The following is a 24,475-nucleotide window of genomic DNA, read 5'->3' as shown; positions in this document are numbered from 1 at the left end:
TAGGGCTGTATACAATTGCCCCATATTGGAGTTAATGGAAATAGTGTTTATTTAATTGTGTTTGTTCTGGAGAAAAATTGTATTAAATATGTCTTGCTGCAGTGGGTCAACTATGGAAACATTATTAGTAATTATATGTAATTAGTATCATATCTTATATTGTTATATCACCTTTTATCCCAAAGTGTTATGCTGCTGCAAAGGACTTTTATTTGAAGTATTATTATTATTTATTTTTCAAATTCATACGTCCCCATTGAAATGTGGCCATATGTGGGACAGAACCAGCACAACAGAACATTTCATGAGAGTGGGGAGAGGGGAAACTTGACAAAGGACATGAAGACAAACCCCATCTCTTACAAAATGAGTTCTGGGATCTCTAATGTCCTCAAGGGCAGGCCTTCAGATGGTGTAAATTGGCGAAGCGCTAATTAATTCAAATAAGGCTTTGTCAGTTTACTCCAGATGAAGATCAAGTCCTGACTTTTTAAAAGCTTCGTCCCAAAGTCCTGATGCTTAATAAATTTCAGAAATATAAAGAGCTGAGCCACTCCTGCTGGAATTTGAAACTGTGATTCCAGGGAAAACTTAGCAGCTTGATGTTTTGTTTTCACTCTCACTTTCTTTTGTCAGACTACTATACCATTCAGTTCTCTAAAACAGTGGTTCACAATCCTTTTTTTATACTGTGACCTCATGTTACAACAGAAAATTTGCCATCTAGCCATAAAGAAGGGGAGGGTGGTCATCTAGCATTTTGGACTTGTTTGCACCTCCCAGCAGAGTTGCAACCCCCAGGTTTAGAATCCATGTTCTGAACCACAAATATTGGCTCATCAGAAGAGTTTTCTAGCATTGTTTGACAGTATCTGACCAAAGGGGGTGCCCTGAAATCATTGCATTTTTTCACTAACAGTATTTTGCTTGGGAAGCTATAATGCATATTCCAGACTGAGTCAAGAAACAGCTCAGGGCCTGATGTTAACAATGAACTGCTGCTGTTTCATTCATGTTTAGTTGCAACTCTGGAACTATTTCATGGGGATGAAAGGTTTTATAGATTTTGTTTTTTTATTATCCAACTATACATTTATTTGCAATGAAGGAGGAAAGTAATGCATCTCTCTTGGGTTTACTGTGTAGAGGCCATTGACTGGTCTGGTTGTATTATTGGTGTGTTGAGATTGTTAGTATCACATTTAAATTATAGTACAATACTAGGTCTTTCGGTTAGGGACTATGACTTCTTGGAAAGTGCAGTGCAAACCTTTGACAGAGTATATATAATGGTAGCCAGGGATATTGATGGAGCATGAGACTGGGAATTAGAAGACCAATTCCTAGCTCTGCTACTGACTTATTGTGCCACCACTCTGCACTTAATTTAGTCCATATTTAAAAATGAGACACTGGTGCTTATCTGCCTTTGTAAAATGCCTGGAAGATTTATATATGAAAAAAATCTATATAATTTTAAATATATTTATTTTGTTAAAAAGAATCAAACGATAAAAATATCAAGAATGTTGCATCACAGAGTATATTTTCTTCATTTCCCTATGAGATGCAGGGTGGCATAGATGACAGAGCACTAGACTGGAACTTCGGAGGTTTGTGTTCTATTCCTGGCTCTACTGCTGGGTGACCTTGGGAAAATCATATCGCCTCTCTGTGCCTCAGTTTCCTCATCTGTAAAACTGAGATAATAATACTGACTTCCTTTGTAAAGCACTATGAAATCTACATTGAGAAGCACTGAATAAGGGCTAGGCATAACAATTATTATATTTTATAAACAGGAAAACAGACAATAATATGTGAGCTGTCCACAACTGCTAAGGCTTTGCTGAGAAGAGGGGTGAAACCACAAAAGTTTTTTCATGTGAATTATTTAGTTTGAGGATTAGCAAAAGTAAGGTAAAAAAGACGAGCCTTTTGTCTTTCCATGTGGTTGCACGAATGGTTAGTGAATGAGCTGATCAGATGTTGCATATAAATTGTAAAGGGCCACATTCTGAGCTTGCTTATGCTGATATAAATTCAGAATAGCTTTATTTACTTGATAATTTCATTTACTCTTTACAGTCTATACCAAGAGAGGAGTAGGGGGATACACACTGATCAACTCTAATAGTTCTCATGTCTTTGTAGTTCTCAACATGCTCGTCAGAAGGAACATCCCAAATACCAAAATAGTCATTCCTAATGTCAGATGGAGACATGGTGTTGTAGGTCTGGAAATGTGGTGAATCAGAGAAGTTGCATTTAAAATAAAATCGAGGATCATCAATAATGCTAAGCAGATTTACACCCGCTGAGGAGCTGGTCCTGAGTATTCAGGCAATGCTTGTGCTTTGCACATTAATTAAAGTTGACTGGTATCCAGACTCTGGCAGTGTTAATCTGCTCTGCAGTAATATGTATAGCTATTTTAAAAAAAACCCACCACCACAAAAGCCGGCCCTCTGGCTAAGGAGATAAATATTTGTACCCAGCTATCACTTTATTTATAACAATAGGGGGAGGGAATGCTTGGAACACAGTTATTCATAAAGACTGACTTTTAACAATATATTGAAAACAACTGCACTGTCCGCTACTACCCACACTCTGTTTAAACTGGCAGGCTAGGATTGTTTCTTAAGCTGTGTCACTTCCATGATGAATTTAGGTTTTGTCCAGAATTTTTCATCTCCAAGATAACGCGCTGATGAAATGTAGAACAGAATAGGAATGATGCTTTGGGGTTTGTGTGAGCTTTTGGTACCCTCTGACTTTCCCAGAGAACCAAATCCTGCAGGCCCCACACATGCCATTAGTCTTATTGAATAGCACTATTCCCATTTAGCCCCAGAGCCCTTTAGAGGTGGTTGGAGTATAGATATTCTTTCCTTGCATTGGACGTAATAGGGGGCCAGATCCTACAAGTTGCTGAGCACCTCCTGCAATGTTTTGAGTTCCTTTAGCTCCACTCAATGGCAGTTGAGAATGCTCAGTACTGCATAGGACCGGGCTCTTTGTTTGTATATTTTGTTATATTATTCTTTGGTCTGAAATGTGAAATAACCCCTTGTGTGGTAATATACCATTTACAACAGGGGTCCTCAAGCTTTTCCCACAGGTGCACCACACCTTAACAGAGAAGTTGCCAACCACAGCATATTCTTCTACAGAAAAGTGTTAGGAAAATATTGTGTGTGTTTTAACTGCATTTTTAATGCAATGTAGCAGGTGGAATAAGGAGGAGGAGCCAGTATCACGTCACCAGCCAACTCTCTGCAGATCACTACCAAGTGTTCTGCAGACAATCATACTTTGATCTACAATCTGGCTTCAGTTATGATGTCAGAAACTGTGTGTGGGCATGGTCATGTGACATGATACTTAGATGAAATGCTGTTAGAGTTGTCATTACCTACAGGCCAGATTTGATCACCTTACTAATGGTGAGTAGCACCTTCTTCCACAAGTAGCCCTGTTGACTTCAGTGGGACTATTGTGGTGTCAGGTGCCAGGCAGTGGGAGTGAGGGTAGCTCAGTCTGGCCCTACATTTATGATTTGTTCAGAACTGTTTCATCCAAATACTGTATAGATGCATTTAGCACATTAAGGATAATGTCACTGGACTCGTATTTAGTGAAGGTAACAGGCAGCAGCAGCTGCTGCTAGATAAATCAGAGGTATTTGTAGATAATGAATGGTGAGGCAAAGACAATGTAATTTTTTACATGCGAGAAACATTGATTGTGTGACACTATTCCATCATAACAACGTTACTTCTGGTTTGCCAGATGATTGATGCGTAGTATACTCCATGTAATCTTCTTGTATGATGGATGTGGGTGCCATAAACTAATAGCTACTCATTGTACTAGTATTGAGTACAAGTTTTTGAAGGTCCTGTGGATTAGAGCTTCTGTGTGCTTCAGCCAATGAAATAAAAGGCAAGAAATGCAAAACTTAATGTCACCGTTGCAATGTTAACTCATCCAGCCTACATACAGTTGGTATTTCTGATAACTAGTTAAGGGCTACACCCTGCATGCCAACACAAGGGAGTAAGACGGTGTATTGTAAGGGAAGCTGTAGTGTAGTTTATTAATATAGCGTCTTAGCCATAGGCAGTTGCACACAATACAATAAATACAAATTTTAAATTGACACCACTCCAAAAAAAAATACAGATTTTAAAAATACAAATTAACCCTGCAAGTTTAGCCCATGTAACTGAAATATTTTCACTACACAGCAAATATTCTAATTTCTGAGGTGATGGGGTTAAAGCCATATGGGCCAGGAATGGAGACAGCCATTTATTTCTGAGATGGCAATACAGGTTATAAGACAATAAACAGAGTGGTAAGTCTTCAACCTGGCCAGACCTGCAAGGACAAACACAATTGTCTTTCATTACTAGCATACTTCCCTTCCAGATAGGCGTCTGCATAGTCTGGGAACAGAGACCTGTAAAAGCCCTCCTTAACATATTGAGAAGGGAAGCAAATACGGCAGAACCGAAGCATTTCTTCCCACCCCCTCTAGTGAGCAAGAAGAGACAGGGATTGGTGAGGAATTGATAGGAGGCTTGGCCTTGTCTCCATCCCCATTACACTGAGCAGTATAACTGTGCAGGTGCATCAACAGACGTGCTGCACTAGGAAGGAGTTGAATTGGTGGCGGGGGGAGGGGAAAAGTGGTGGCACTCTTCTAAGGTCTGCCCACGTGAGTCGTCGCTCAGAGTAGATTGCACAGCTGTTCAAAAGATAATCGTGTGGGCTGCTTGGCTCCTTGAGCTGGGTTCTTCCTCAGTGGGGCTGTGGGCTCTGCTTGGCTCTGTTGTATGAATTTAGATGGACTAAAGGGCCCAAACAAAGGTGTTAACTGAAACTGTCCAACATTAAACAGTTTTAAACAAGATTCGCCATTTGGTGTGTAGAGACCTCAGCCCGCTTAGTACCTCAGTGGCAAAGACATCATTAAAAAACCTTGTAACCGTCTGTTAAAGATATGGGAAAGAAGACAAAACAGCTAAAGCATTTGGACTGTAAAGTGTTAAGTAAGGCTTTCATGTTAACAACTTTTTTTTGTTCTTTTGCCCTTTAGCTGTAGAGAATCTTTAGAAGGAAATCCCCTATTTTGACAGTCTTTTAGATGGTATTAAAGAAGATAATAATTGTCCTTTTGGGGAAAAGAGAACAAATTAGTTGATGGGCTGGAGTTGTCATGATTATTAAAAAGTCTGATCCCATTTCCTAAGAGAAACACACAAAAAGGGGTAAGAAAAGAACTGCAAAGATAGAAAATGCAGCTCCTGTCTCTAGCTTTGATTCTCACTTGCAACCTCACTGCTGCGAAAACACATGGGTACAAGTACACGGTCTTATCAGCCACTCTGAGACCTGATAAACTTGTACCAGCATTGGGCTGTTTTGAGCATTGCTTTTACCTGCTTCTCTGGTCACAGACGTGTTGCAAAATACACAATCTTGGCTGACTAAGCCAGACTCTTATTAGACAGGAAAGAGAAGAAATAGGATAGGGAAGGAAAAGGACACCTGTGGGGAGAAGACGCAGTCTCACATCCAGAATGGAGGTTGGGATTAAACTGGAGAGGGTGGAGGTGGTGGTGGTGGTGTTATCTGAGTACCTCTTTCTGTCCCACTCTGGCCAGCACATTTCTCAAGATTAAGATGAAGAAGGCAAAAATGGTGTCACGCTAGATCCAGGAATCTCAGGAGATGGTGGGGTGGCAGCCATGATGGTGAAGCTTGTTCCTTTCACTTCTTTCAGTCAGCCAGTGTTGCGGTAGCTAGCTTCCCCCCACAGTCTCTTCTTTCAATGACCCCAAAAAAGGAGTGACGGATGGAAGTAGCCCATCCCTTCATGATTTTGTCTACCAGTTAGGCCTAATTTCTGACATACAAGTTTGGGTACACTGATTTCTGGTCCCACACTTTTCTTGTTTACCAGGTATGATCTTAACACAGTCCTTAAATTATATCAGTAGGCCTTGTTGTTTTGGACTAATTCAGTCTTTCTGTCTACCTTTTGCACCTTTTCCCATCAACGTTTATTGTTATAGATTATTGGGCCACGTATGAACTTTCACTCACTTTTCACAGTTGAGTTCACAGTTACAGTAAATTTGTAGCCCAGATATCACAACAGATCCTTGGGCTTGACTCCTTCATTAGGGGAAAAAAGAAGTGTTTGTGCACCCAAAAATGCCACCCACTTGTGTTACCAACATGCACGGTGAATTATGGAGATCAAGGACCCTTCATCTTCTTTCTTACCTGAGGAATGAAATAGTGAACAATGCTGACATTCAAATGATCCCTGGGCAGCTGAGTTATACTGTTACTGAGATGAATGGGGCAGTTCAAACTCTCAGAGCTATTATTCCAGGCTTTCTGCAGGCTCAGGTAGACATCTCTGCATCAGTTATGCTTTGTTCACATTTAGAGGTTTACTTTACAACCATAAAAGCTAGACACTTAATGTTTTTAAATGAAAGTTGAGATTCTGGAGAACAAGGCAGCAGCTCTAGAGAGGTACTGCTATTGTATATATATTCATACTGGCTGTTCCTGAGCCCTGACAATATACATGGGGCTAATGCAGTTTACTCCCTTCCCCAGAGCATTGGGAAAACCAGGAGGGATACTGTGGCTCTCTAAATTGCTTTGTACCTTGCCCAGGACACATTTTAACTCGTGATTTAGCCCTAGACTGTTAAAATGTAATATTTTAATATTAGAGTTTGTTTAAAAGTGCTGAAGACTTTTCACAAAAAATATGGAAATATTTCCCCACAAGTTTTGAAAAGGAACAATTTGTCACTTATTTGAAATGTAATTATGATTTTTTTTATTGAAAAAATTTGGCTTTTTAAAACTTTTGGTGTTTTCTCCCCATTTCTCACTCTTTTTAATTTTTTCCCATCTCCTCTTCATCACCCTTTTAAAAATATTTTTTTCCAATATTCCAGTGAAAAAGAAGGGAAGGGGAGAAAGCAGGCAGAGGGAAAAGAAAACCTCAAAAAAATTAAATTAAAATATTTTTGGTTTTGTATTGCACTAAACATGGAAAACTTAAAAAAATAAACAAACAGTTACATTTTTGAAAAAAGCCATTTTTCAGTAAAATGTTTTTCATTTGAAAAATGTCAGTTGGCTATGTTAAGTATAGAGTACATAAACTGGGGATACGTTTGTGTTGTAATAAGACCATTAAGTGTTGCAATCCTAAACCTTTCTGGTGTTTATGTAGTAACATTTCCAAAATATATGCTACTTGATACTACACTGTCTGCAACAAAAAGACAGTATTTGTCAACAGATACCACTCAGTGGAGTTACTGCGCTTTCTAAGGATAATGTGAAACTGCTGTATCTTGGATGCTACTGTGAGGTGCTGAGTACCCTCCGTTCTCATTGATTTCAATGGGGGTTGGAGACATTAGTACGTATCTCATAGGATTAGGCCCTTGTGCTTTGGGCCATGTCTACACTACAGGGTCTATAATGGCATAGTTATGGTCCCATAACTATGCCGGCATAACTCCGTAGTGTAGACGCAGCCTACAGCAACAGAAGGTGTCCTTCCGTCTCTGTCGGAACATCACCTCGCCGAGCTACAGTAGCTAGCTTGACAGAAGCATTTTTCTGTTGACCTAGCTGTGTTTATGCTATGGGATTATGCTGGCATAGCTATGATCCTCAGGGGTGTGAATTTTTCACATCCCTGAATGCCATAGCCTTGTCGACCTAAACTTTCAGTGTAGACTATGCCTAAATGTATAACGATCTCTCAAGAAGGAAAGTATTTTGTGATCTTTATATGGACAGGGGTCTTCAAACTATCAAAAGTGTATTTGTTTTCTTGTGAAGATAGTACTAAGGAATTTTGCTGGATCTTCCAAGTTCAAAGGATCTTAATCTGACAATATTTGAGGTTATGTTTTATGTCGGATTGTATTTTGAACTGCTACTCAATCTCAAACCCATTTCTCTCAGTGCTAACCAGGTTCTTGTTTTCCTCTCTTAGGTTGCGGTCTCTGGTAAAGCAATTAGAGAGAGGAGAGGCTTCGGTTGTAGACCTAAAAAAGAATTTGGAATATGCAGCTACCGTACTTGAATCAGTGTACATTGATGAAACTAGGTGAGTTAATGACACCTGTGTATTGATATTTTGTACCACTAAAATTAAGTTGTAATTTACATATCAGTTGGGAAACTGATGGTCTAACGGCGTCCACAGTAGGCACAGTTGCTGTCATTCTCAGATGAGAGTCCAAGATCTGAACTATCCTCTTAGGGTAGCCATCCATGTCAGGATTGAGGCCAACTGGTGGGGTGTTGTTCACACTCCTGCTTCTACCCATTGACATGTGCATAAATAGATTTGGCAAATCTATCATGTCAATTCGTTTCACCAGAACTAAATGTACGTCTACAGAAGCGTCTTGGGCAAAATTTCCAAAACTTAAAAGGAAGTAATTATCTGATTGTTATTTGGAAATGTTATAAATCTCACCCAGCTAAAAAGGATGACAAAATGGGGATTGTGAATACTGGAAAGCTGAAGATGAGAAATCATGGGAGAGTAATGGAGCTCTGTTTCAGTGTGCTGATTCTCTTGTTTATCTGCCTGGGAGTGAGCTTCACAATCTGGCATGTGGCTATCCAAGAAAATAAACAATCTGTTATAGATTGTCAAAAATGTGTTCCATTAGGATTACCAAAAAAAAGAGTGAATTTTTAACAACTGCTTTAATTAGAGTGTGTATGAGATGTTATAAACCTGTGTTAAGAGCTCTCTATTTACCCATTTTCCCACTCCCTTTCAGGCGTTTATTGGACACAGAAGATGAGCTCAGTGATATTCAGTCAGACTCCGTGCCCTCTGAGGTCCGGGATTGGTTGGCCTCCACCTTCACGCGGCAGATGGGGATGATGCTTAAAAGGTCCGAGGAAAAGCCCCGGTTCAGGAGCATCGTCCATGCAGTGCAAGCTGGTATATTCGTGGAGAGGTAAAGGAAGATTTAATTATTCTGCTCCAGTGGCTGGTCAGGCATCACAGATTGTATTTTTAATATTGAATGAAGACTATTTTATTTTGCTTTTATTGTTACGTAGAGCTGAGCAAGCCTGGAAAACTGGGACTAAATAATTGATCATAAATGGAATCTTCACGTATTTATTCGCTATTAGCATAATACGGATCTAATATTATAATTGGTGCCATTTTGGTTTTCCTCTTTTTTTTTTTTTTATGTATGCTTTCAGGGGCCAAAGGGAGGACAAAGAATATATGGCTTCAGATATTCCTATGATAGGGATAAGAGATTAACCAAAGGCAGACAATTCAGTCCCTGGAGTAACTCTACCTTTGTGGTCCAGTAAAATGTATAAAGGATGGACAGGTGGCTAATGTAAATCAAACCAAACCAAACCTGTATCTCATCATTCCCGGCTTGAATTACATGAGTCACTGAGATCATCCAGACCAAAATCAGTTTAAAGGTTCAGAACTCAGAGGAGTCCACTAAACCAGTAAAACTCCCTCAGTCTTCTCCACTGCTGATTCCTGCAGCTTGTACCAAATCACACCTCTAGAGCTAGATCAAACCTGATTTCAAATGTCTGAACCTTTTAAAACTTCTTGCTGTTTGAATTAGGACTGCCCTGTATCCAACTTTCAGAGTTTCACCTGTCTTTAGTGAGGAACCTTCCTTCCCTGACATTCTGTTTCTTCAAAGCAGAATATGGAGTCACATATACGAAATATACTCAGGGCCAAATTTAGACAATGTGTAAGCAGGCATATCCCAGTTATCTACAATGAAGTTGAATGCGTTTATGGTAGGGCTGAATTGGGCTCTCAGTGTATTGAAGAGTTACTTTTAACTGAACTCTTTATGTTGTATCTACAATATTTTATTTTATATACACCTCTACCCCGATATAACGCTGTCCTCGGGAGCCAAAAAATCTTACTGTGTTAGAGGTGAAACCGCATTATATCAAACTTGCTTTGATCCGCCGGAGTGCGCAGCCCCGCCCCCCCGGAGCACTGCTTTACCAAATTATATTCGAATTCATGTTAAATCAGGTCACGTTATATCGGGGTAGAGGTGTAGTACATTTCAGTAGGAGTTGTTCACTCCAGTCACAGTAGGTTAGCAATAGTGTTTATCAGAATTTCATTGATGGTCTAACCTAGAGTCCGTTAGACATGTTTGGTAGCCATTATACCACAGGCCACATAGAAACATGATAGTTTCTTCCTGCATATTTATAGCTTCTTTTCTATCAGTGTCTCTGAATATTCAGAAATTTCTTGTACATGTGTTAAGAGCACTAGCAGATGTCTATAAGATAAGGGGGTGCACCTGTCATTGCTTCAGTTTGGAAAACTTTTCTCACCACTTTGACAAGCTATACTATGTACACCAACCACCAAAGTATTTGTTCAGAACAATGTATTCAGTTCATTTAGCATTTTTTTTTCTGTTTTTGAATGATCTTTTTACAGATTTATTCGCTATTTGAAATTGTTCAGTAAGTAGTTTTTTATTAACATACTTGAGCCTGTGTTGTCCATGAACAGCTCATAACAAATAGTCAGTGGATTACTGCATTTTCTACCATCTGTTGTTCAGGATTGATGGATAGTTACCTAAATCACATGATCAGAGATGGTTGAAGGATTAAAATCTATATTTTGGGGGTGGGGGAATCAAAATGTCAAAGTTCTTTTAATTTCAGAAGTCTTAAAACTAGCCCCCTTTTTTTTTTCAACGTTCTGTGAATGTTTTTGAATTGCTTTTTTGAAATTCGTATTAAACTATTATTGGTTATTGAAATATTTCATTTACCAAAAGCCTGGGAAATCATGTATGGTAGACTTGTCACAATAACTGTATACATGTATTTCCATTAGGTCTTATGTTGTTTACATGTAGAAAAGGGTGCAGTCTGCACCTATAGCCTTATTCAGCAAAGCATTTAAGCATGTGTTGAACTTTGAGCACTTGTACAAACCCATTAAAGTCAATGGGTTAAACACTTCAGGTTTAACACATGCTCAAGTGCTTTGCCGAATCAGGGCATAGGTGCTAATTACTAGAGCTGGGCAAAATCTTTTGTCCTAAACTTTTTTCAGTGAAAAACGTAGCTTTGACAACACTGAAATGTTTTGTGATTTTGTGTTGGTTTCACCAAGTTGTTTGTTTAGAGAAAAAACAACATATTCAGTAAAATTAAAAACATTTTGTTTTGATGTTTTCAAAGGAAAGCATTATGATTTTTTTGGTTCAAAATGACTTTTTGCTTCGCAATTTCCTTAAATTTTATTTTTTTTAAATTCAAAAACATGAAATATGCTCAAAACTGAACTGACACATATAGTTTTCTGTTGAACAAAGTATTTCATTTGACCCAAATTTACATTTTTTTTGACGTTTTAATTCACTGATTTTTTTTTTTAATTCACTTTTGGTTCAACCCAAAGCAAACATTTATTTTGAGGTTTTGGACTTGCCAACAAGCCAAAAAAAAAAAATCAAATGATTTACCCAGCTTTTCTGATTACCCCCTTTGCACACACCTGCACACACAAACAACACAAGACTATATGGAGCTGTTTTAAAAAACAAAGTAAATCGGCAGGAAAAGCTGTACCATACAGGAGCTGAATAAGTCCAGTCAACAGACTTGATATGTTTACTGAAGCTCTATCTTGAAATGCATTCTGCCCTGGGCCAGCAAGGACTGAGAGGGTTGAAGATGCTGTTATTGTGGGAGAATAGGAAAGTCTTGCATTGCTGAAGAGCAGCTCCTCTTCTTGATCAAGATGAGGCAGATGCTGAGTGAAATCCCATCTGGTTCTACTTGTCCAGGAAGACTGTAGCCCTAGTATGTGTCGTGGAGTGGGAAGGATGTAAAATGAGGAAAAATCAGGAAAATTGAGGTCATCCTTAGGACTCTAATAAAGATATGGAGGATATGTACAGGGAAGGATGAAAGAAGAATTGCAATCCGTTTTTCTTGAATAAATGATGTCTCCTGAAAAGAACTCAAATTAATCTTTGGTTTTCTATTTTGTTTCTCTGTTCATTTATTTATTTTATTTTGGTAGAATGTACAGACGGACATCAAATATGGTTGGCCTGAGCTACCCACCAGCTGTAATTGGAGTGCTAAAGGTAATACTGATGAAAGTGTCTTTTAACAAATGTTGGTAAGGCACTGTGATATTTTGGTGGGAGGTCCTTGAACTCTCCCTCTCATTCTCTCTGAAGTTTAATATAATTCACAAACATTAATCATTTACTGATCTAAGGGAAAACCCTTCCTGTTGAGAAAAAACAGATCAAGGTTCTGGCCATTTTCAAGTGGTGAAGATGACCAGGAGGATAAGGTCATAGCTCTGTGGGAGGTTACAATACTCAGGGCAACTGAGAACTGAATGTGATGCTGAAATCAACTTGAGACTTTGATAGTAAATAAAGAAAACTACAATGCACGAGTTTGACTGAAGAGTAACCTGTTCCCAGTTGTGTGCTTTTAAATGGGAAGACTGAGATGTTATAGTGGTGATGTGTTACATTTGTGATTCCTGTTCATGTCAACAAGGACCACGGAGATCATGAAACCACTGGCAGTTTATGTGAACTATTGAGAAAAACCAGGCATGATGTCCTAATGGATAATGCCTTTATACAAGTCTCTGCTATATTAGGGTACGTCTATACTTACCTCTGGGTCTGGCGGTAAGCAATCGATCTTCTGGGATCGATTTATCGCGTCTTGTCTAGATGCGATAAATTGATCCCAGATCGATCCCGGAAGTGCTCGCCGTCAACGACGGTACTCCTGCTCCGCAAGAGGAGTACGCGGAGTCGACGGGGGAGCCTGCCTGCCACGTGTGGACCCGCGGTAAGTTCGAACTAAGATAGTTCGACTTCAGCTACGTGAATAACGTAGCTGAAGTTGTGTATCTTAGTTCGAAGTGGGGGGTTAGTGTGGACCAGGCCTTAGTGATGAGTGAATCAGCACAAACCTTTGTCTTTCTGTGTGTTGAACTGAAATATGCTTTGAAGAGATTCTGTCACTTCAGTACTATAGTTTAGCCTGTCTGTAGATAGGATACCCAGCCCTTCACAATGAAACAGGCACGGTGTTTCACATCTTACTATAGGCTCAACAAGGTAAGGGCTGAACAGCGATCTTGTGTTTAAGGCATTGGAGTACGAGTCAGAAGACCTGAATTTGTTTTCCAGCTCTACCATAGACATGAGATATGTTCTACTCCAGTTGAAGTTAATAGGATAACTCCCTTTGAAGTAAATGGAGCAGGATCTAGCCCAGAAGCTTTCTGTGCTTCAACCTTTTTATATGTAAAATGAAGGAACGCTATTTCCCTGCATCACAGGAGAACAGTGAAGCCCAGGCACTTTGAAATCCTCCCTCAATGTAGGGCATTATGGTCCTGTCTTGCTTCTTTGGGTGAAATCCTGCCCCCATGGGAGTCAATGCCAAAACTCCTGACTTCAACAGGACCAGGATTTCACCCTTAGTGTTCTGAATTATTTTAATCTTGAAACACTAAACAAACATGGTTAACCTTCACTTTGGGTTTGTCTACATGAACAATTAGTTTGCGGCAAGCTGGGGTGTGAATCTATCCGCACTAGACTGCCACGGTCTAACTGTTCATGTGCACCCTGCTGATCCGCATTAACAGTTTGATCTAGTCCTCTTTGAAACTGGACTAGATCAAAGTGTATTAGCGGACTGTTAATGTGCGTCAGGAGGGTATGTATGAACAGTTACACCATGACAAGTTAGCGCAGGATAGATTCACACCACAGCCTGCTGGGAACTATGTGTTTGTGTAGACAAGTGCTTAGAGCAACAGAACAGCTTTGAAGGGGTCTACACTCATTCAACTTTCCTCTTCCCTCCAAACACTGTTTGTCATGCTGAACCCTCATTCAATTAGTCTGTTTGTTTCTTGTAAACACAGAGCAAATTCTCTTTGCTGTAATGATACATTTTGAACTATAATTCTGTACTTATAAAAACCCCCAAAGCCTATGTTTTGATTGCTGACATTAAAAACTGGGACATTTCAGTTGTTCTCAAAGAAGTTCCTGGGATACAGAGACCATCATATGAAAAAGTAGGACTGACCTGGTAAAAATGGGGCACGTAATCACTTTACCGTTTGAAATCTGTGGCAAAACTCTTATTGAATTCACAATCAAGCCATATATTATTTTTATTATTATGATTCTTATTTTAATTTTAAAAGTTCCAATATTTGTATAAATTACGGATGTCTATACATACAAATACACATTATTATTATTAACTCATTTGCTTCCTGACTGGTGTCAGTGACTTATAAAATAGAATAAACACCTAAAACCAGTGAAGCTTTTAAAAGGACTGTGTGGATGCTTTCTGCACTGTTTCCCCCCATCTCTCCTACTCCCCACCCATTTTCTTGAATAGCTCAAAGAGTTTGGACTTAGTCTTTTGCAGGGGGGAGCGTCCCTCCTTTTATTTGCTTCTCTTGCCTCGTCCCACTGATAGTGTTTGAAAACCAAAAGCACAGTTTATGATTTCTCTTTTAAGGCTCAGTCCACAAATCACCTCTCTAAGAGCTTGACCGTGTCCTCAGAGCTTGTAAAATCAGTTGCTGTGTAGAAGATGATTTACCAACACATGTGAAAATGACTCTCTGAGGGCAGGACTGAGACCCCAATGTCCCCTGTTGCTCTCTGACTCTTTCTGAGACGTTCACCAGGCTCTGCATGGGTTTTTCACTCTGAGGCACAAACTTGATCCTTCAAAGACTCTATATCCAATGCCATTCACTTCAGGAGGAGTTCTGCATGTGGGAGGTTTTGGGGATCGGGCCCAAATTATGGTTAGATGTAATCACAGTACTTTGGTCTTATTTAACTGTCCTGCTGGTTGGATAATGGCTGCATGGTACTTAAAGCTTATAAGCCTTGTTTGCATCTTTTCCTTCAGGGCTGATCTTAAGGGGCAGATGCTCAGCTGGTGTAAATTCTCATCGCTCCAAGGCGTCAATGGAGCGATGACAGTTTACACCAGCTGAGGATCTGCCTCTACGTCTCTTACACAAATGCAATTTCCAACGAGATTTTAGTCTTGCTAAAAGTGAAGGAATATTCCACCCAGAGTCTGTTGTTTAACAACACTCAGCATAATGTTATGTCTAGCTGATCCCCTTCCTCGTCCCTGGGACGCGGCGCCAAAGCCATCCCCGTACGCATGCATAAATAAAATGCAATCATCTTTCTTTTTCAATTAAAGTGCCTTGGGGAATTGGGAGCCAACCTGCAACAGAGATTAAGTGTGGAGGATAACGTCCAATTTAAAGATGTAAATCTTTAATGCACAGTTAAAGGAGTGTAATTCAGATAGGCATGAATATGCTCATGTTGGCAGCACCACAAAGTTCTCAGCAATCAGGAATGCTGGTCTCAGGCCAAAGATGGCTGCACTGCTGATCTGTATATCATTCTCCCAGCTATACCTTCTCTAGCACCTTTTCTTATTTTGCTTGGGAGAGGAGGGCACATGACATTTCAAAAACACCTCACTCTTGGACAAAACGTAACTATGGGCTATATCCTACAAGGTGCTGAGTGCTCTCAGTTCCCACTGACTTCAGTAGGTGGTGATGGTGCTCAGTGCTTTGTTCAGAATCTTGCCGAATTGAGTTTTATAAACTAAGATTAATGCTTACTCCTACTGTACCCACCACCTCTCCACCCTCAGCCTTGCTATATAATTTATAATTCAGTAGACAGCGTAGGGGGAAATCTCCCACCTGAATGTGGATATCTACCCCTCTTACCAACGTTGGCAGTTAACACTACTGTGATTTTTCTCCTACTCTGTAGTTTTCTGGAGCGCCTGAGGAAATATATGTAGGGTAAAAAAAAGTTGAAGAAAATTAGGGTCATGTTAACTCTTGGATATTCAATAACATGTGTGACATAGGAGTGATATTAAAACCAGCATGAACTGAACACCACTTGGATCTGGTTTTCAGCATTACTGGAGGGAGAGGGTGTCTAATTGTTTCCCCACTATTCCTTACATTTTTATATTTTTGTATTTATTTTATGTCTTTAAATTGCAATTGAATAAAACCCACCCATTTAAAAAGTTGTAGGCTCCCTGACACTAAACTTATACTAGCATAATGATGACAGGTTTCAGTGTGGTAGCAGGTTAGTCTGTAACAGCAAATGATGGGCATTCAGCATAATTAAATACACATAATTAAATATACAGGTAACAAATTTATTGAGTGTTTGACTTTTGATACTATTTTCTAATTCAATGAATAAAACTATTGAAAAGATAAATGTACTTTTTTGTTCAGATAGAGCCCTCAGTGCTGCATAGAGTTCCCCCAGTTGTATTTGAAATTGGCTATATAAATAGGTCAGTGTTAAATAACAGAATGGGGAAGAAAGATGGGGGAGATGTTGCAGGACTACATATAGCTTAAAGCTTTGTGCTTTGTGGGCTTGGTCTGTTGTACATACATTTAGATGGAATGTATGGCCCCAAAGAGTTAAAGGTGTTAATATGACACAGTCACTGTCCAACATTTGCGGTTTGGTAAACAGAGACCGCAGCCTTCTTTGTACCAAGGCAAACACACCATTAAAAATCCATTTTACCTTTTATTAAAGATAGAGGAAAAAAAGGAAAAAACATTAAAACATTTAAAATGTAAAGTATTAAATGAGGTTTTCATTTTAATAACATCCCTGGTTCCCTTTCCTTTTAGCTGTAGAGTCTTTAGAAGGAATATCTCCCTGTTTGACAGTCTTTTAGATGGCATTAAATATGGCAATAACTAGCCTTTTTGGGGAAGAGAGATGAAGTTAGTTGAGAGAAACTGGAACTGTTGTTAAAGTTTAATCCTGTATCCTAGAAGGCAAAACAAGGCAAATATGCGCAAGAGGGGAGAGAAAAGAACAGCAAAGACAGAAAATGCAGCTTCCATCTCTGGTATTAACTTTAGTTGCAACTTCGCTGCTGGAGATATACAGGTAGGGTACATGGTCTTATTAGCCATTCTGAGACCTGGCAAACTCGTACCAGCATCGAGTCATTTAGGGCACTGCTTGTATCTGCCCCTCTGGTCACAGGCTTACAGCAGTGTTGCAAAATATACAGTCTTGGTCAGCTAAGCCAGACCCTTATTAAATAAGACAAAAGGCGAGAGATAGGAAAGATAAGAAACAAGGCATGTAAGGAAAAGGACTGTGTATGTGTGTGTGTGTGTGTGTGTGTGTGTGTGAGAGAGAGAGAGAGAGAGTCAGACTCACATCCCAGTTGGGATTGAGCTGGTGGAAGCAGCGATATCATCTGGCTCCCGCTCTCTGGCCTGGTCTGGTTAGGACATCTCTCAGAATCAGGATGACAAAGGCCCAGTAGTATTATGGTAGATCACAGGGTCACAGGAGACAGCGGAGGTGGCAGCCATCATGGTAAAACTTGCTCCTTCGCTGTTCTCCTGTCTCTGTCAGTAGTTGTTTACAATCAGGTTCTTCTGCTAATTTCCCCAAAGTCTTTTCCTTTTTAAGAATCCTAAAAAGGAAGAATGGGAGGAATGGCCTATCCCCTCATTAATTTGTTCACTAGTTAAGCCTAATTTCTGACACACCAATTTTGGTCCATTGATTTTCGGTCCCATACTTTTTTTTTTTTTTTTTTTATTAAGCATGATCTTAACACAATCCATGAATTATTCCAATAGGCCTTTTTTGTTTGGATGAATTCAGTCTTTCTGCCTTCCTTTTGCACCCTTTCCCATCAACATTTGTTGTTATAGGTTATTGTGACCTTTTATAATCTTTCATTCACTTTTTAGTTTTACAGACATGGTCATTCTAAGGTCACTTCTACATCTTTTCCATCTCTTGCCCAGTGGAAATGTAATGATTCCTCTGCCAGGGGTGCCTTTACATTCTCAGAGGTGGGGACCAGAACTGATCCTATGTGCTTGGTGTTTGCCAGTTAAGACAATCTCAGTTTTCACTCAGACTCTCTGGCAAGCTCCTTCAGGGGGTGTTTGCCAAGTGAATTAGTAAAAACTGAGTAACAGCCAGTGGAAATTGGACCTCAGGCATCAGATATTTCCTCCATTATTTTGCCACAAGAGAAACTACTCTTTCTGTGTTTCTAGGTCAGACTGAAGCATGAAATATATTTCATGCTTCGGGGAGCCTCTTCTTGTGAGAACTGCAGAGAGAGACTCTGCAGACTTGAGAGGTTCTGATACAACAGGTGCCTTTAAAATCTCAACATTCACCATTCTAAGTTGGCCCAGTATCCACACTATTTTCCTAGACTTAGGAGAAAGCACAGAACTGCAACCAATGCAGAGACAGATGCTGAATATGCAACAGTGCCAACTGTAGACTGTGTAGGCATCGTAATGGTAGGGTGCTTATCCAAACCAGGATTCCAAATCTTTTGACATTCAGCCTTTGCTGATCGTAGTTAGAGATCATGAGTGACCATAATTTAAAAAATCATTTTTGAATGTATATTCTTTGTTAAACTCCTGCCAGATCTGCCATGATCGTAACACATTGCAGGGTAAAATAGAACAGGGGTTCTCAAACTTCATTGCACTGCAACCCTGTTCTATACAAAAATTACTATACGACCCCGGCGTGGGAGCGGGGGGAATGAAGCCTGAGTCTGCCCAAGCCCCACTGCCCTGGGCAGGGGGCCCAAAGCTGAAGCCGAAGGGCTTCAGCCCCAGGTGGGGAGTTTGTAACCTGAGCCTCACCAACCACGGGGGAAGCCCTCAGGCTTCAGCTTTGTCCCTGGGCGGTGAGGCTCGGGCTTTGGCCCCAGACTGCAGCAAGTCTAATGCCAGCTCTGGTAACCCCATTAAAATGGGGTCGGGACCCACTTTGGGGTCCCAACCGGCAGTTTGAGAACCGCTGAAATAGAACATGCTCTGATGAAAGGAAATTAGAGTAATCCAGAAGCAGTGATGATTTTTTTTTCATATTCCGCAAAATTATGCTTTCCTGATTGTTAAAGATTTAAAGCGGCAGAAATTGCATTGTAATTATAAAAGAAATGGCTGTATTAACACCTTTTTTCCACACCTTGCAGAATGTAGACAAGTGGTCCTTTGATGTATTTGCACTGAATGATGCTAGCGGGGATCATGCGCTGAAATTCATTTTCTACGAACTTCTCACACGCTACGATCTGATCAGCCGTTTCAAGGTTAGTAAATCTGAGATGAGACTTTTCTTCCCAACTCCCCAGAAGATCATGGAAGGAAATAAACTCAAACTTTATTCAACCTATGTTCCACCCATACTTTTATTGTAACTTTTACTATGTTGGAGCAGTAGTTCCCCCAATATGATTAAAATACTTTCCTGTGCACTACAAATGTCTGCTAAACCATGCATTTAATTGGACTGGGGTCCAAATATGTTCCCTTCAAAGTCAACAAGAAACTTTTTGGGACTTTTGCGGGACTGCATCACAGTCCTGGAATAATGACAGGTTTCAGAGTAGCAGCTGTGTTAGTCTGTATCTGCAAAAACAACTAGAGTACTTGTGGCTCCTTAGACTAACAAATGTATTTGAGCATAAGCTTTTGTGGGCTACAGCCCATTTCATTGGATGCATGTAGCCCACGAAAGCTTATGCTCAAATAAATTTGTTAGTCTCTAAGGTGCCACAAGTACTCCTGTTCTTTTAGTCCTGGAATATAATTCAGTCACATTTCCTCTTCAAGAATGAGCTGTGTTTTCACCATTTCAAGAGATTGACATGTTGTACTTGAGTCCCTCATCATGATAGAAATTACAGCTTAGATGAGTCCATCATCAAATAACTGTAATTTTTAAGGGAGATTCTGGCTAAACTGTACCTGGAACATTGGGAATACCCAACTGTACTCCTGTGTGCTGTAAAATCTTCAGATTTAGTCACTGTATGAACAAGCATTGTCGATGCACTACTGATAGTTGATTGAACAACTTGTACCTGCTACAGGTTCATGTTTAGAGTTATCGAATTACCGATGCAATGAATGCATTTTAAAAGATTTTTCAATGGGGGATACAGGGGGTTTAAAATCTCAGGATACATTTAATCTTGGCCACTCTTCGTAACTGGGACTGTGTCATCTTCAGTATGGATACTGCTACAATCTAAATAGTAAACTCTTTCTTGTCTCCCCTCAAAATTAAATATTGCTATTTCTCTTGCTTCCTATCAAGCATGCCATGTTCATGATTGTGACGGGTTGGATCCCCCTTCCGGGTGCCACCTGATGTAGTGGGGTCCCACTGAGCCCACCTGTCCCACCAGCCTGGGTTCCCCTTACTCTGTGCTGCTGTGACAGGCTCTTAGGCCCCCTTCTGGCACACACACAGGTAGGGACACACCCAGCTGTAGAATCACACAGAGTCTGCAATCAGCTCTCTGTGGAAGGACTCAGCTCAGGGAATTGCCCAGCACTCTGGTGCACACACCCTCTGGAGTGTAAACCCAAAATTTTATTGTCTTGTACTGTATAGAGAGCTATACAGCGTAAGCTCATGAAATTCGCTCCCTCCCTCAATGTGGAGGAAGATATGCACAGCTTTTTGTTGTCCCCCTCCAGTTATGAATTGCACAAACTGGGTTTTGGAATAAACAAAAAAAAAGTTTATTAATTACAAAAGGTAAATTAAGTGATTATAAGGGATAGCAAACAGATCAAAGCAGATTACTGAGCAAATAAAACAAAACACATAAACTAAGCTTAATACACTAAGGAATACTTGCTACAAATAATTTCTCATCCTAAAAGTTGTTTCAAGCAGGTTGCAGAGTTTCTTGAAGGTAAACTGCACCACATGCAGCTTAAATCTCCAGGCATTCCTTTTACAGGCTGACCTTTCTTGCCTGGGCTCAGCCCCTGCCTCCCCCAGCTCAGTTCCCTTGTTTCTTCAGGTGTTTTCAGCAGTCTTCCTTCTTGGGCAGGGAGGCAATGGAGAAGAGCCTAGATTAACTCACTCCCCAGCCTTAAATAAGATTTGCATATGGCGGGAATATTTTGTTTCCTAGTTTGACTCCCAGCCCCTTCCCTTGGGAAAGTACCAGCATTTCAAGATGCTATCCTGTACCAGGTGACATGATCACATGACCCTGCAGTGTCAAAGCAGCATCTTAAGAAACTTCTCAGGAAGGAGGGAGATTAGTATCTTCACAGTCCTACTGTCCTTCCTAATGGCCCATCCAGGCTGATTGCATACTGTCTGGTGTGCGTTCCCCAAGTACACACACAGTTGTAACTGTTACATGGTCAATATTCCTAACTTCAGATACAGAAATTATACATGCGTACAAATTGGATAATCACATTCAGTAGATCATAACCTTTCCAATGATACCTCACCTGGCCCATCTTGCATATCTTAGTTATGCCATATTCATTTAATAACAATATTTCTATGAAGAATATGGGGCATAATGTTACAATGATACATCTATTCTGACTAGAATTTGTACTTTTCAAAAAGAAGCTCTATGAATGATTAGTCTTTTCCCAATACTTGTTGTTTTGTAAGCATGGTGATCAAGTCCTTGAACTAGAACACAGAAAGCCTTTTATCACTTTCCCCACATAAATTTCATTCACAGAGCCAACTACCGATGTCTGCTGCATTCAGCCTTTCAGATCTGTGCTGTTCAAGTTTCATTTCTGCACAGTTGACCAGAGCTATCAACAAGACAGTAATAGAGATATACTGTACGTCTGAGGGCCTACTTACCAAGCTCTCTTTCTCTTCATTTAGGCAAATACTGTACCCTTATCTTCCTTGACAGATCTTTGCTTGTCCTACCACCACTCAAGCTTTACATTACTTCTTCAGCTGTATCCAGAGCATGAATCATTTCAAGCCTTCAGTTCTGTTGAGGTCTTGAGGCTGTTGCAATAATGGAAGTAGTTGCACCACTGGTACTATTTCTAAATTCACCTGCCCTTATTTTCTCTTACACTTTTGAGAGGATACTTCATTCCAGTGTGCTGGGAATGCTGAATGTTGCCACTGACCTTGTTCTCTAGAGTCTTGAGTTTCATAGATTGGGAAAGGAATTAAACACTCAAGCATAAATATTGGTGACCTAGTGGTGTCCAGATCCAGATGCTGCCAAAGCTGGGTTTTATATTCCAACCTTGGATAGTATTCTCAATTAAATCTGGAACGTGAACAAAAATGGTGGAAACCTCACAAGGAAAAAATAACTGTTCTCATGAGATTTTCATCCTTTTGCCTTGGCCAAATTCTTTCTCTGACCCGTATTTCCCTGGCACCTGTCTTGCCCAGAGGGTCCCACTCACTATTGTTGTCTTCTGAGAAGAGCCCCACAAGTCTCCCCTCTTTGGGCTGCTTCTTCAGGGACTGCCCCATATCCAAAGAGGATCTTCCCAGGATGGTCAGATTCTGCCTCCCTTTTCCCCTCACACACACTCCCACCATGCACACACAAGGCAGAGTTGTTTACAGTTTGCTTCTGGCTGGTAGTGCCACTGAAAGTACAGATCCAGATAGCCACCACACAAGAACTTCAGAAATTGTAGTTCTGAGCATGTGGCACTAGCATTGGAGAGCAGATGTTGCCATTCCCTTAAATGTGTGCTTGGACTAGTGACATTCTCCTCCCCAGGAAATTGCTAAATTCTGCCCTCACCTATAGTGATCTTGGATATAGTGAAATTCTGTTTATAATGATCATGGAGTGGAAGGATGGTCTTGTGGGTGGGATGCTAAATGTGTGATTCATCTCTGATGTGATTAGGAATGGGTAAACTTCTTGATTTGCTGTCAGTTTCCGCAGTGCCTGCTAAGGTGTTTTAGGCGATTTATTTATGTATAGACCACATTTTGGGGCACTAAATGAAAGTTACTCATAAAAATGCTAATAATTGAAGACAATTCTGTCCTCCGTGCATTTAACTTCATGTTTCCTTTTTTAGATTCCCATTTCTGCTCTTGTCTCCTTTGTGGAAGCACTGGAAGTTGGATACAGCAAACATAAAAATCCTTATCACAATCTAATGCACGCAGCAGATGTTACACAGACTGTACATTATCTCCTTTTTAAGACAGGTGTGGCGGTAAGTACATGAATACCAGAACAATGAGACTGCAGCATTTGTGCTCATTAAAGAGATTATATACAGTAGAAACTATTCCTACTGTAGATGAACTTGTCATTTCTAAGTGCCATGAAAATGAAAAGTGCTCTGTAGGTGCTCAGTATTATTGGAGAACTTGGATATGGTGAAATTCCTTTTATAGTGATCTTGGATATAGTGAAATTCTGTTTATAATGATCATGGAGTGGAAGGATGGTCTTGTGGGTGGGGTGCTAATCTTGGGAAACCTGCGATCAATTCCCTGCTCAGCCACAGACTCCCTGTGTGACCTTGGGCAAGTCATTTAGTCTCTTTGTGCCTCAGTTCCCCATCTTCAAAATGGGGATAATATTATTTACAAGGGTGTTGTGAAGATAAACACATTAAAGACTGTGAGAATCTCAGATGGTGTAGTGATGGGAGCTGTACAAGTATCTACACTATTTTGGTTATACTGAAACTCTAGGGAAGTAGAATGGCACAATCCCTCCTTGATAGAACTGGTGTAGGCCTTGCCTCCTTTTGTCTCCTTTGACGTGATGCGTGCCCCTAGGGTACCTGGAGGGGGTGCAGACCCTGCATTTAACAATGATTAGCAGTCAGGAAAACCTACAGTAAGAGAGACTAAAGACGCTAAATCTGTTTAGATTAACAAAGAGAAGGTTAAAAGGTGACTTGATCGTGGCCTATAAGTACCTACACAGGGAAAAGATATCTGATTACAGAGGGTTCTTTAATGTACCAGACAAAGACAGAGAAAAATTAAGTGACTGGAAGCTGAAGCAAGACAAATTCAAACTGGAAGTGCAAGTGTATAACAATGAACAATGTACTTTGGAACAATGTACTTAGTAACATGGTGAATCCTCCATTGCTTGAAGTCATTAAATCAAGACTGGATAGCTTTCTAAAATATCTGCTCTAGCTCAACCAGAAGTTATGGGCTTGGTGAAATTCTATGGTCTAGGCTATGCAGAAGGTCAGACTAGATTATCATAGGGTCTCTTCTCACCCTAACGTCCATGAATGAATGCCCTTGAGTGCAGGGAATATAATTGTCCTTGGCTCTTGCACCAGCAAGGAGAGAGGCATGGATCTCAGTGAAAAGGACTTCAGTAACTCAGCCAGAGGTTAGGGGTCTATCACAAGAGTTGGGAGGGTAAGGTTCTGTGGCCTGCAATGCACAGGAAGTCAGACTAGATCAGGGTGGCCACAACCAGCCCTTCAGACATT

At 40.2% G+C, this 24,475-nt stretch overlaps 1 protein-coding gene across 3 annotated transcripts in view; it reads left to right on the top strand.

Moving 5' to 3' along the window:
• LOC113405011 (calcium/calmodulin-dependent 3',5'-cyclic nucleotide phosphodiesterase 1C-like) overlaps positions 1 to 24,475 on the top strand; it is a 423,587-nt gene that overhangs the window by 311,886 nt on the left and 87,226 nt on the right. For all 3 annotated transcript variants that reach the window (XM_026663542.1, XM_026663544.1, XM_026663543.1), the window contains exons 4-8: positions 8,054 to 8,167; positions 8,856 to 9,038; positions 12,149 to 12,215; positions 19,207 to 19,323; positions 23,081 to 23,221. In XM_026663542.1, coding sequence (XP_026519327.1) covers positions 8,054 to 8,167; positions 8,856 to 9,038; positions 12,149 to 12,215; positions 19,207 to 19,323; positions 23,081 to 23,221 — 622 coding nt within the window. The remainder of the gene's footprint in view (positions 1 to 8,053; positions 8,168 to 8,855; positions 9,039 to 12,148; positions 12,216 to 19,206; positions 19,324 to 23,080; positions 23,222 to 24,475) is intronic.

The sequence above is a fragment of the Terrapene carolina genome, unplaced genomic scaffold, assembly GCF_002925995.2.
Source record: "Terrapene carolina triunguis isolate 2854851 unplaced genomic scaffold, T_m_triunguis-2.0 Scaffold33723, whole genome shotgun sequence".
Classification (NCBI taxonomy): domain Eukaryota; kingdom Metazoa; phylum Chordata; order Testudines; family Emydidae; genus Terrapene; species Terrapene triunguis.
Note: the sequence above shows the minus strand (reverse complement) of the source record. Positions and strands in the feature narration are given on the sequence as shown.